The sequence below is a fragment of the Geotrypetes seraphini genome, chromosome 3 (assembly GCF_902459505.1).
Source record: "Geotrypetes seraphini chromosome 3, aGeoSer1.1, whole genome shotgun sequence".
Classification (NCBI taxonomy): domain Eukaryota; kingdom Metazoa; phylum Chordata; class Amphibia; order Gymnophiona; family Dermophiidae; genus Geotrypetes; species Geotrypetes seraphini.
The window spans coordinates 283240848-283254182 of NC_047086.1; the positions used below are offsets into that span (position 1 = coordinate 283240848).

The following is a 13335-nucleotide window of genomic DNA, read 5'->3' on the forward strand; positions in this document are numbered from 1 at the left end:
AGATGTTATTTAAAAAAGGGACTTTACATGGCCCTGTTGTATTCCAATCTGGAATTTCCAATAAAAACGGTTGGTTTAATTGAAAGCTCTTTTGTTTTCTTTACATCATATTATTAGAAATGTAATGATTTAACTATTTTTTAATTTGATTGTAAATTTTACAAGAAAACATGTATAGACTCTTTGGGAATACACACCGAGTCTTGACACAGTTAACAGTTTTAAGAAGTTTATCTTTTTTTTTACTCAGGATACATTTGACATGTTATGTGAATAATACATTTAAAATATATTGTGTAATTGAATCAAATTCTTCCTAAATTCATTAAATTGAATGAAATCATTAAAACATTATAAATTGCCAATAAATTGAAATGAAAACCAAAGGATTGTGAATCAAATTGATTCTCTGACAATACAAAGATTCCAACCTTTAAAAATGATGTTACATAGTTCAGGCAACTTTATAAAGAGTTTTTAGATACTAAAATCTTGTTATTAAGGTTTAATTGACGTGCTGGCACTTTGAGGAAATTCTTTGGTTTTGTGCGGCAGTTTGGGCACTCGGGCTCAAAAAGGTTAGCCATCACTGCTATAAACAGTGCCTAAATCAGTAGGCGCCTAGGAAAATGGCACCTTCCACATGTCTCAAAGTTAGGTGCCATTTATAGAATCGGGCCTAGTGCTCCTAAATTGAGTTAGGCGCTGCTAGGCGTCTGTAACTTAGGCACTGGTATATTAGACCAGGGTTTTCTTGGCCTAAAATGCAGGTGCCTAACTGATTCCACACCTAAACTCCGCCCTTAACCATGACAACTTTTTGGGTATGCGCCTACATGAAAATTAATTTTGTTATTCATTTTTAATTGGTTTTTAATGGCACTGTTCAATTAACATCACCAATTGAACAATTACAAAAATTAAGTTAGGTGCCTCGACTTAGGCACCCACCGGTAAGCGCCATTTATAGAATCGATCCCATAATGTATAATCAGATGTCCCAAGAGTTGTGTTTCAGTTGTCACAGCCAGTGAATGACTAGGTTAGGATTTGTCTCTGGGTCTCCATTTTTACAGCTCTTTGCTTCAACCTGTGGCATCCCCTGCATTCATTTGTATACCTCCAGAACAGACTGTTTTCATGGTGATCATTTTAAAAGTGCAATCATTATTAGCTAAAACATCACCCCTTTCCTCTTCTGGAACCAAAAGCTCAGATTTTTTTTCACTGGAAGGCCTTAATCTAGCTGTTTTGGCTATAGCTGTAATCAGGGCTTCATTCATATGTAAAAATGAAGTAGAACTGTGGAGCCAGGAGAGTCTTGGGTGGGCCATGAGCAACAGGAGAAGAGGGGCTGGATTAGGGAGTAGGGACTGTTCTCTGCTCTGCTCCAGGCTCACAACTTCCCTTCCAAGCAACCTGGAGGGGAGGGGATAGAGCAGAATGCCCCTGCTGCACTAAAGTCTGAAAATAAGTGGTAGAAATGTATTCTAGGCTCATGCTTTGGTCTTCTCATGCCCTGTCATCCATGCCTTCTTTACTTCATCATGCTTTGTCTTTTGCTCTCTGGATCACAATAATTCACCCATGTCTCGTCGCCAGTGACAATACTCTCCAGAATATTCAGATCTTCATACCATCTCAAGAACTGGGTCGCAACCTCCATACACTGTTGCTTGTGCAGATCAGTAAGCTGTTTGGGAACCTGTCCTACGCAGACTTCCCTATATCCCAAGTCATCATGAATTAAGGCAAATGCAGATCCATAATGCTGATATCCAAATTTGCAGCCAAATGAGACACCATTATCCATCAGTTTTCTCTAATCAAGGCATGTAGATGGGTGACCAGAACGACCTTCGTCAGTTATATCTGTTCTTCCCACTTTAAACCATTTTACCCACTCATAAACCTTTCATTGATTCATGGTGCTATGTCCATACTAAATCAAAATCTGACGGTGAATTTCCACAGGTTTCACTCCCTCTGCCCAAAGAAACGCGCACAACTGCACGTTGTTCTTCGATAGTGCAACCTTGAATTTTTCCCTGTCTGTCCTGGCAAGCTCACAATCTAATGTACCTGGGGCAATGGGGGGATTAAATGACTTGCCCAGGGCCACAAGGAGCAGCATGGGTTTGAACCCACAACCTCGGTGCTGAGGCTGTAGCTTTAACCACTGTGCCACACACAATCTCTCCTGTCTCCTCCCCCCACTCCCCTTAGCAGCCCTGACGCAAGGGTGCATTAAGGCCACGATTTGCCACAGTTCTGTAAAAAGACCCCTAAATATTCCTCAATCAAAATTCTTCTAATTATGCTACAGTAGTATTGTAAGCTCCATCTAAAAATGGTGATGACATTATACTGAGTAGTGCTACTGAGTGAAAAAGTGTGTTTTAAATTTAGAAATTTACAAAGATAGTTGTCAATACTTGTAATGATTCAAGCTGTTGTTTTTTTTCAGAATTTACAAGTCATTTTATTAGGTTTGCTGGGTTTTCACAAGTGGAATGGTTTGTTTTTTGTAATAGGATTTCATCTCAACAATCTGTTGCTGCAGTTGGTTGTTCTGAGATACGCAGATGCCAAGTACCAGGTTGAATTTGATGACTTTCTAAACTGCTTGATACGTTTGGAGAATGCATGCCGTAAGTATCCACTTTTGCTGAGAATGCACTACTTTTTCAATTGTCCACACAGCAGGGCCAGTGGCTCAGTGTCAAGAGCACACTCCTATGCTGAGGGCTTGGGTTTGGTCACAGTTCTAGAAGCTTCCTCTTTTCCTGCAACATGTTTAAGTACATGCTGTTAAAAAGGCACCATGGGAAATGTAGCTCTGTTGTCTCACAGAGAGCTATATAAAGAATATTTAAGCCTAGAATGCCATAATGGAGGGCAAAGAGTGTTTGAAAATATTGTATACCCATTAGTCTATGCTTCATGCTCATCAGAATTCATAATCTAAACAAAGGCTTACTTAAAAGCTAGACTCATTCTTTGATCATATACATTTTTGGACCTGAGATCAGTAGCCTATGCACCCAAAATATTGCAGAGAGCACTCTATGCTCTATAGGTCAAAAAAGGTGTGCTTCTCCCTATTGAATGTGATCCTTTACAGAAGGGCAGAGATAAGCAGTTGAGCACTATGGAGTGTCCTCACGGCACTATACTGCTGAACATCACTACACGGATTGTCGTGATACAGCACTAAATGTTGCACTAGAGCAGGGGTCTGCAACCTTTAAGACATAAAGAGCCACTTGGACCCGTTTTCGAAAAGAAAAAAAAACTTGGAGCCGCAAAACCATTATAAAACAAATCTAACACAGAATATATTGTTTCTTATCTTAATGCTATATACAGGATCACTAAATTGAAAATAAAATCATTTTTCCTACCTTTGCTATTTGGTGATTTCATGAGTCTCTGGTTGCACTTTCTTCTTCTGACTGTGCATCCAATCTTTCTTCCTTTCTTTCAGCCTCCTGTATGTTTCCTCTCCTCCAGACCTCATTCTCTCCCCCAACTTTTTCTTTCTGTCTCCCTGTTCCCCCTTCTTTCTGTCTCTGTCTGCCCCCTTTCTTTCTTTCTCCATGCCCTCCCCCAAGCCACTCGGTTTGCTGCCACCGCCATCGGGGAATAGCCCCCAAGCCACCGCCGTCCCAAGCTTTCCCTGCAGAAGCATCGCGCTGACCAGCATTCCGCTCCCTGACGTCAATTCTGACGTAGAAGAGGAAGTTCCGGGCCAACAAGGTATTTCTCCTCATTCCATCCAGCCTGAGCCCCATCTCTCCTTGATCCAGCATTTCCCTTCTGTGTCTGTCAGAATTACCATTCCACCTATTTTCCAGCATCACCCTTCTTTGTGTCCATCTCACCTATATCCCTATCTCACCACTTTTTCAGAATCTTCATTTGTCTCTATCCTTGTCTTTACCCCATGTTCACCATTTGCCCTTTCAATGTCTTTATCCCCCCCCCCACTTTTTCAGCATTACTTCTATGTCTCTATTTCACCTCCTCTTCATGTCTCCTCTGTATCTCTATCCTTATTCAGTAGGTCCTGCTTACCCTTTCTCTTCTTTGTGTCACTATCTCCATTTTCAGCTTTCCCCCCCTTTTCCTTTGTTACTGCACCCTGTAGCTAGAATCTTTCCACCCTCCCTCCACTCCAGCCCAGCCCAGTATGAAATATTTCCTTTTGTTTCCCTCCCCTCTCTCTTTCTCTCTCTCTTCTGCTCCCTCACCCACGAGTCCTGCATCTGGCCCTCTCCCTTCTACCTGCACCTGGCAACACCCCCCTGCTCCGCGGCTCTCTTCAGCAACTCGTCAGCAGCGGTGATCAAGACAAGCTGCCGACATCGAGGCCTTCCCTCTACGAGTCCTGCCTTTGTGGAAAAAGGAAGTTGAAAAAAGCGGGACTCGCAGAAGGTAGGCCCCGACGTCAGAAGCTTGTGTCGATCGCTGCTGCTGAGTTGCCGAAGAGAGCCGCGGAGCAGGGGATGTGGCCGGAAGCAGGTAGAAGGGAGAGGGAGATAGGAAGGCTGTAGATCTCCGGAGCATGACACCGACCCCGGCCAGGATGATTTCTTTTTCAGGCGTGCACCTTACAAGTCCAGCGTCGCGGCGGGAAATAGCCATGCTGAGCAGTGAGCTCAGCACTACACAGATGAAAGCCTTGCTTGCTGATTGGTCCGGCGGCACGGCGGGGCGGGGCCGCCGTACCAATCAGCAAGCAAGGCTTTCATCTGTGTATGTGCTGAGCTCACTGCTCAGCATGGCTATTTCCCGCCGCGACGCCGGACTTGTAAGCTGCATGCCTGCGTGACACACTACCGGAGCCGCAGCAAAGGTGGAAAAGAGCCGCATGCGGCTCTGGAGCCGCGGGTTGCCGACCCCCGCACTAGAGCAAGGGTAGGCAATTCCGGTCCTCAAGAGCCACAGGCAGGTCAGGCTTTCAGGATATCCACAATAAATATGCACGAGATAGATTTGCATCTCAAGGAGGCAGTGCATGCAGATTCATCTCATACATATTAATTGTGGATATCCTAAAAACCTGACCTGACTGTGGCTCTCGAAGGCCGGAATTACCTACCCCTGCACTAGATCAACACTGTTTGCTGTCAGAGAATTTTCCTAGTTAAAACAAAAGAATACAGAAAGTATCTAAACACCACAGATTGCATTTAAATATTCTGTCATGATTACAGCTTTAGTTCTAAGGTTTGCCTTATGTTAGGTTGCATTGCCGAGGGAAAGGGAACACACATCTGTAATTTTTTTGTGTGTGTTTTTCAGTGGTATTCAAAACTCTAGACAGAAGCAGCAGTGAGCGAATTCATCTGAATCAGATTGAGGTAATGATTTTATATTTGTTTACATATTTGGAACTGGTGATTTTAACTTTCTATTAGAGATTCATGCTGCCTTACATCCAGTATAGAATGCATCATTCATGGTAACAGTTTGGAATAAAGAATTATGGTCCCTTTTTGTCACAATGACATCTAAAAGTCTCTCGTTGCTTTCCATGGTAAGCATATGAGTACTGGGTTGTTGGTTTTTTTTTATTACGATGAAATTGTGAAAAGAAATTTTAAGTAATGGGATTCTGAAGATCCTACTGCTGAGTCCAATTTGCCCCAGAAAAACTTCCAAAAAAATGACCAAAAGTAGCATTTGGACATGTTAATCTCCAAAACGTCCAAATCACCATTTTCTAACCCTACTTCCTAGATGTTTTTCTAAGCTATTTGTCTGCAGCGCATCTAAATCTCAAGGGGTGTGTTGGATGCATGTTTTGAGTGGGATTAGGACTTGGACATGTTGCAGCAATAATCAAACATTTCACAAAACATCCAAAGCACCATTTAGATGTTTTGGGCTAGACATGTTTTAAGAATGAATAAGGGTCTTAAAGGTGCCTAAACTGACTAGATGACCACTGAAGGGATGAAGGTATAAACACCTTCCATCTCGCAAAGACCTGAATGAAATGGTACATATCTGTCTGACTAATAGCAGCACATGCAGTGGTGGTCAGTTCTATTAGAGCAGCAAGCAAGTGTCTGGAGTAGCCTGGTTGTCAGTACAGTGGACTCCAGAGAGGGAGATCCAAACCCACATGCAACCCTAACATGTACATAAGAATTGCTGCTGCTGGGTCAGACCAGTGGTCCATCGTGCCCAGCAGTCAACTCACGCGGTGGCCCTTAGGTCAAAGACCAATGGCCTGAGACTAGCCTTACCTTCTTACATTCTGGTTCAGCAGGAACTTGTCTAACTTTATCTTGAATCCCTGGAGGGTGTTTTCCCCTATAACAAACTCCGGAAGAGCGTTCCAGTTTTCCACCACTCTCTTGGTGAAGAAGAACTTCCTTACGTTTGTACGGAATCTTTCAACTTTAGAGAGTGCCCTCTCGTTCTCCCTACCTTGGAGAGGGTGAACAATCTGTCTTTATCTGCTAAGTCTATTCCCTTCAGTATTTTGAATGTTTCGATCATGTCCTCTCTCAGTCTCCTCTTTTCAAGGGAGAAGAGGCCCAGTTTCTCTAATCTCTCACTGTACAGCAACTCCTCCAGCCCCTTAACCATTTTAGTTGCTCTTCTCTGGACCCTTTCGAGCAGTACCGTGTCCTCCTCCATGTACGGCGACCAGTATTGGACGCAGTATTCCAGTCGGGGGCATACCTTGACCCAGTACAGTGTTGGAAAGTGTGAGCCCACTAAAACCTACTGTACTGACATATAGGTGATACTTACAGGCATAAGGGCTATCGGGGTAATAGACAGTTGGATAAAGTTGGTTTTGGGTGAGTATTGGAGGTCTGGCCAGGTGTTTGCATATTTTTTCTCATATGAGCAACAAGTTGTAAAAACCAACAATTTTCCAAATTTGCAAGTATTTTTGTGACTGACCATGTAAAATCTGTGCGTGACACTCCTAGAATGTATGAGCAATTGCTCCCGTGCTCAGCTTAGAGGGAACATTGCTCCCTATACAATGTAAGGGGTTATGGTAGCATGTGTAACTGGGACCCTTTATGTGAAGTTCACCGTACTAAAAGGCTGGCCCCTCCTATATGCTTGTTTTCTATGTTTTTCATTTGGACATTTGGGGTTTTTTTTTAAATGGCCAAAAAAGATAGATGCATTAAGGGCGAACACGTCTAGAAAGGTCTTTAAAAAAAAAAAAAAGATAGACGTCTTGTGGTTTCGAAAATGGACATTTTCCCTACCTGATTTTTGACATGCTTCACAAAACATCCATACTCAGATTTAGACATCATATCAAAAATGCCCCTCACGGTGTAACAGGGAGATGGTCCAGTAAATGGCAACTAAGATTTAATGCTAAAAAACTCAGGCTCATGCACTTGGGTTGCCAAAATCCAAAAGAAAGGTATAGTATAGGAGGCAAAATACTTCTTTGCATGGAAGAAGAGCTGGGCTTGGGGGTGATTATGTCTGATGATCTCAGGGTTGCAATACAGGTAGAAAAAGTGGTCAAAGCCAGGAAGATGCTTGGGTTCATAAGGAGAGGAGTGGCCAGTAGGAAAAGGGAGATGATAGTATCATTGTATAAGTCTCTGGTGATGACCCATTTGGAATAATGTGTATAATCCTGGAGACCACACCTTCAAAAAGACATACCGTATTTTCGCGGATATAACGCGCACCATTGTAAAACGCGCACAGGGGTATAGCGCGCAGAAATCACGATGATATGTACAAAAACTTTTCTATACCGCGCTCAGGCATATAACGCGCATGCTGCCCGACTCTCCTTTCGCCCGCCCTGACTTTCCGTGCGCTGTCCTGACTCTCCGTTCACCCCCCCTGACTTCCGTGCACTGTCCTCCCTTGAAGTCCTGTCCCCCCTTGAAGGTCTGTCCCCATCCTGAAAGCCTGATGCCCCCACCGACGTCCGATACATCCCCCCCCCCGGCAGGACCACTCGCACCCTCACCCCGAAGGACCGCCGACTCCCCAACAATATCGGGCCAGGAGGGAGCCCAAACCCTCCTGGCCACGGCGACCCCTAACCCCACCCCGCACTACATTACGGGCAGGAGGGATCCCAGGCCCTCCTGCCCTCGACGCAAACCCCCTCCCCCCAACGACCGCCCCCCCCCAAGAACCTCCGCCCGTCCCCCAGCCGACCCGCGACCCCCCTGGCCGACCCCCACGACACCCCCACCCGCCTTCCCCGTACCTTTGTGTAGTTGGGCCAGAAGGGAGCCCAAACCCTCCTGGCCACGGCGACCCCCTAACCCCACCCCGCACTACATTACGGGCAGGAGGGATCCCAGGCCCTCCTGCCCTCGACGCAAACCCCCCTCCCCCCCAGCCGACCCGCGACCCCCCTGGCCGACCCCCACGACCCCCCCCCCCCCCTTCCCCGTACCTTTGGAAGTTGGCCGGACAGACGGGAGCCAAACCCGCCTGTCCGGCAGGCAGCCAATGAAGGAATGAGGCCGGATTGGCCCATCCGTCCTAAAGCTCCGCCTACTGGTGGGGCCTAAGGCGCGTGGGCCAATCAGAATAGGCCCTGGAGCCTTAGGTCCCACCTGGGGGCGCGGCCTGAGACACATGGTCGGGTTTGGCCCATGTGCCTCAGGCCGCGCCCCCAGGTGGGACCTAAGGCTCCAGGGCCTATTCTGATTGGCCCACGCGCCTTAGGCCCCACCAGTAGGCGGAGCTTTAGGACGGATGGGCCAATCCGGCCTCATTCCTTCGTTGGCTGCCTGCCGGACAGGCGGGTTTGGCTCCCGTCTGTCCGGCCAACTTCCAAAGGTACGGGGAAGGGGGGTGGGGGGGTCGTGGGGGTCGGCCAGGGGGGTCGCGGGTCGGCTGGGGGGGAGGGGGGTTTGCGTCGAGGGCAGGAGGGCCTGGGATCCCTCCTGCCCGTAATGTAGTGCGGGGTGGGGTTAGGGGGTCGCCGTGGCCAGGAGGGTTTGGGCTCCCTTCTGGCCCAACTACACAAAGGTACGGGGAAGGCGGGTGGGGGTGTCGTGGGGGTCGGCCAGGGGGGTCGCGGGTCGGCTGGGGGATGGGCGGAGGTTCTTGGGGGGGGGCGGTCGTTGGAGGGAGGGGGGTTTGCGTCGAGGGCAGGAGGGCCTGGGATTCCTCCTGCCCGTAATGTAGTGCGGGGTGGGGTTAGGGGGTCGCCGTGGCCAGGAGGGTTTGGGCTCCCTCCTGGCCCGATATTGTTGGGGAGTCGGCGGTCCTTCGGGGTGAGGGTGCGAGTGGTCCTGCCGGGGGGGGGGGATGTATCGGACGTCGGGGAATCGGCCGGGCAAGAGGGCTTGGGCTCCCTCTTGCTCCGATCGTGGATGCGGGTGCGGGTGGGAGCGCGTGCGAGCGGTCGTTCGGGGTGGGGGTGCGAGCGGTCCTGCTGGGGGGGTGAATCGGGCGTCGGGCGGGGTAGGAACTATGTTTAAAAACTTTTGTATACCGCGCTCAGGCATATAACGCGCGAGGGGTATGCGCGGTACGTAAAATCACGTATAACGCGCGCGTTATATCCGCGAAAATACGGTACATAGGAAGAGTCAGTCAATAGGGCTGCTACAAAACTGTCAGGATTTGCTGGGGTGAGTTCTCTTTCTGATTATGCAAAGGGAACTCATACCTTTGAGGATACCACTTTAATTGGAAATACTCTTCTAGTGCAGTAGTCACATCATTTTGAATATGTGGCTTAGCCTCATCTATTTCCTCTGGTGGAATGGAGCCCCAGATGACTTGAGTGCCAGGTTAAAAAAGCCTGAAAGTGCAAACCTTTTCTGGCAGTGAGTAGCATCTCTTGGCCTCTGCTTGTGCTGGCCTCATCCCTCCCTCTCACGTCATTTCCTGTTTGCAGGAAAAGCTTAGCCAGTGCAAGTGCTAGTTAGGAGATGCTGCTCGTTGCCAGCAAAGATCTGAAGAGGGGGAGGGTGGCACAAGGCAAGATGAGGTGATGCCAGGGGGGACTGTGGGGAAGAGTGCATCGAGGCACACAGAGCAGTGATGCCAGGCACAAACTTCCCTCGCTACGCCACTGACTATATTTCTTGGTACTTAACTAATCAGGGAGAAAAAAATACATATTTAAGTTGTGTATATTTTATAATGCACTTACAAGGATATGCTAACAAAAAGGAGGCTCCCAAAGCTATTGTTTCCTGCCTCAAAGACAAAAACTGTTTCCTTCTCTCCTGGGTAATCTTTGTAACGTCCATATACGCCCATACTCTTTTCCCATAAAACAAAGATTTTGAAAACCTAATATATAACTTCATAAATGAGTCCAGGTCCTGTTGAAAAACAAAGGAAATCAGTAGTGTAGTTCTCTCCGCCACCTCGGAAATAGATTCTTCTAGAATTGCAGATATATTGTTCAAGTCTGTCTGAGGAACATGTATCTTCTCTCCTTCCATAAGCTCTTGGGCAGCCTTTATGGGCAATGGAAGGTAGTAAATTTTATTCAATGGTGGAATATGTTCAGAGGAATAAAATCTTCACTCTTTCCACATAATGCACAGAATATTCACTTGACACTGACATTTCTCTGAGCAAAGCAATGCAATTCTCATGATTTTTCTCCTTTACCAATAAGGCCATTCCTAACATCAAGCTTCTTAATGATTAAATAGGAATATCCCAAATTATGAAAATATCTTCATTCTACTCGTAAATACTCTGAGTCAGGATCTCAGTGCTTTTCTGATGCAGCGATATGATACACGTAGAATTTTTCTCCCCTCAGAGCTTTGCATCCGGCTATGAGAATAATCATTTCCAGTTTTTCTTAGGCTTGCTATAACCCATCTCATCCTTAATTCATTATCTAGGCTGAAACTATCAATCTCTCGTCCTTAGGTTTAAGATCATCTCTCCTTAACCATTCATGCGTCTTGTAACTAAAAGGAAATATGTCTTTCAGGAAAGCCAGCATCTCTGTTAACTATCATGTTTGTTAGTTTCTAATTAATGTCAGTGTTGCCTGTTATGACATTCTTCTTTTTTTTTTGCTGTTCCTAGTTTATTGCCCTGGCAATGAATATTTGAAGAAAAGAAGTATGTATGGATTGAACCATCTTGATTTATTGGCAAGCCACATATCCTTCAACCTTAGCTTTAGCTTTGTGGTTGGGGTTTTTGTTGTTTTTTTTACTGTGCATTCAAATGTTAGATAATAAAGTCTTGTCATGCTCATGAGTGGGAATTTTAATGGACCAAGAAGTCCTCCATGGCAAATGTTTAGAATCAAAGTAATAAAAACGTGTTTTTCTGATGCTATGTGAGTTTTATTTACCTGAGTTGCAAAAATCATTGAAACTTACTGGGGAAGGAGGAGAGATGGGGGAAAATGATTTAAGGAACTTTTACTAAACTACGGTAGTTGTGGGATTGGCATGTGCTACCCACACACTTAAGAAATAATTTTGTTTAGTGCTGGGGGGGTGTTTGGGTTGGAAAATAGACATGCTTAGCACTAATAGTTATCACAACTACATTGTCTCTCTCCTTACTGTCTCTCAGTTGTGCATGCCATCGTAACATTAAGACTTGATTACTACAATGCACTTTATGAGGGTCTGAGTGAAAAGGTCTGCACCAGCTCCAACTGATTCAGATGCTGCAGCAAGACTAATAGAAGGTTGTAAGTGACTTGACCACAACACATCACTTTTGCAAAAACTTCACTGGCTATCAGTACAACATAGGGTGAAATTTAAGACTCTTTGATTGATCTTCAAGACCCTCAAAGAAAACGGTCCAGAGTTCTTGAAGAACAGACTCTCCCTCTATACTCCTCCAAGGTTATATGTTAAGATCCTCCCAAGGAGAATCCCTAACTACTCCCTCTCCAAAGGACATTACCTGATGTGATACCTGCCAGCAAGCTTTCTCCAGAGTAGCCCCCACACTTTAGAATGTACTCCCTCAAAGGCTTCACTTAAACAAGACTCATCTCTACTTCAGGAAGCAGGTGAAAGCTTTTCTGTTCAACTAGACCTTTAATGGAAGAAGTACCGTATTTTTTCACTCCATAAGACACACCTGGCCATAAGACGCACCCTAGATTTAGAGGAGGAAAACAAGAAAAAAAACATTCTGAACCCCAAATTTTCCCTGCCAGGCTCTGCAGCCAACTCCTCACTCCTTGTTAGGCTCTGCACCATGTCCCCCCTCCCTGCCGGGCTCTGTACCCTGTCCCCCGGGCACAGAGTAGACAGGCCTAATGGCAGGCAGGCAGGCCTAGTGACAGGCAGGCAGGGAGGCAGGCCCCATACCCCCCCAGTACCTTAAATCATCCCCATCCCCCATGTGCCCTAGAGTACCTTAACAAATATGTTAGACTTAAACTAGCCACCAAAGTAATAAGTTTAAATAGAAAGCTCTAAAGAAACTACACACAAGTTCCTCAGTTTGCCACACAGTTTTAGCGTATGGTAGCTGTCCTCATAGGAACCAATTAGTTTGTAATTTTTTCTTTTGTTTTCTTTTATATATTATTCAATAAATTATAAAGTGCTTATGCTTAATTTTTTATAGTATAATTGCGATAGTAGCGAAAGTAGCAATTACTTAGCTTTTTTTTATATAAGAGAAACTGGGTCTGGCTCAATCCCCACCGACGCGTTTCATTATTTCATCAGGGTCGGGGAAGGAGAACGCTATAAAGAACAAAGTAAAACACAAACATTGTATAAGTTTAAGATTAAAGGACCCAGCAATATAAGTAATTTGAGTTTAAAAAGTTGCTACAAGGCTTACCAGAGCAGTTCAATGTCTTAGCAAAATGCTAAATCCATGATTAGTGAGCCGGAAGTGAAAAAACCCCGGCGTGAGAAAAGCTAATAAGTCAAGAACCCCTGATCATATGACCCAAAGCTAGCCAACGAACACCTTAAAGACCGACCTTTAACTCAAAGCCCGAAAACTCTTAATCAAATGCTCGCTGTTAGCCAATCGCTGGTCAGATTCAATCCGTGAGGATACATAGTATTGAGTTTAAACATCCACCGAAGTTCTTTGATGTTTAAATTGTGTTCATAATTGCCTCCCTCCCACCCGACATGTACTGTATCAATGATGCGCCATTTAAGATCAGTGATTTTATGTTTCATTAGAGACCAATGGCGGACTAAAGGGGCAGTTTCAACCCCAGTATTAACACGAGACTTGTGTTCATTGAGCCTAATGTTCATAGGTCTAGTGGTGCGCCCTATATAGATTTTTGGACAAGGGCAAATAATCATGTAAATAACATGATCCGTCTTGCAGTTGGTTCTAGATTTGGCAGTATAGATCTGGCCAGTCTGCGGATGACTCCAG

At 45.6% G+C, this 13335-nt stretch overlaps 1 protein-coding gene across 4 annotated transcripts in view; it reads left to right on the forward strand.

The window, feature by feature from the left end:
* Positions 1 to 11288, forward strand: part of CAPN9 (calpain 9) — a 158718-nt gene extending 147430 nt beyond the window's left edge. For all 4 annotated transcript variants that reach the window (XM_033937999.1, XM_033937998.1, XM_033938001.1 and 1 more), the window contains 3 exons: positions 2535 to 2651; positions 5308 to 5366; positions 11035 to 11288. In XM_033937999.1, coding sequence (XP_033793890.1) covers positions 2535 to 2651; positions 5308 to 5366; positions 11035 to 11061 — 203 coding nt within the window. In that variant the 3' untranslated portion in view covers positions 11062 to 11288. The remainder of the gene's footprint in view (positions 1 to 2534; positions 2652 to 5307; positions 5367 to 11034) is intronic.
* Positions 11289 to 13335: the final 2047 nt, after the last annotated feature.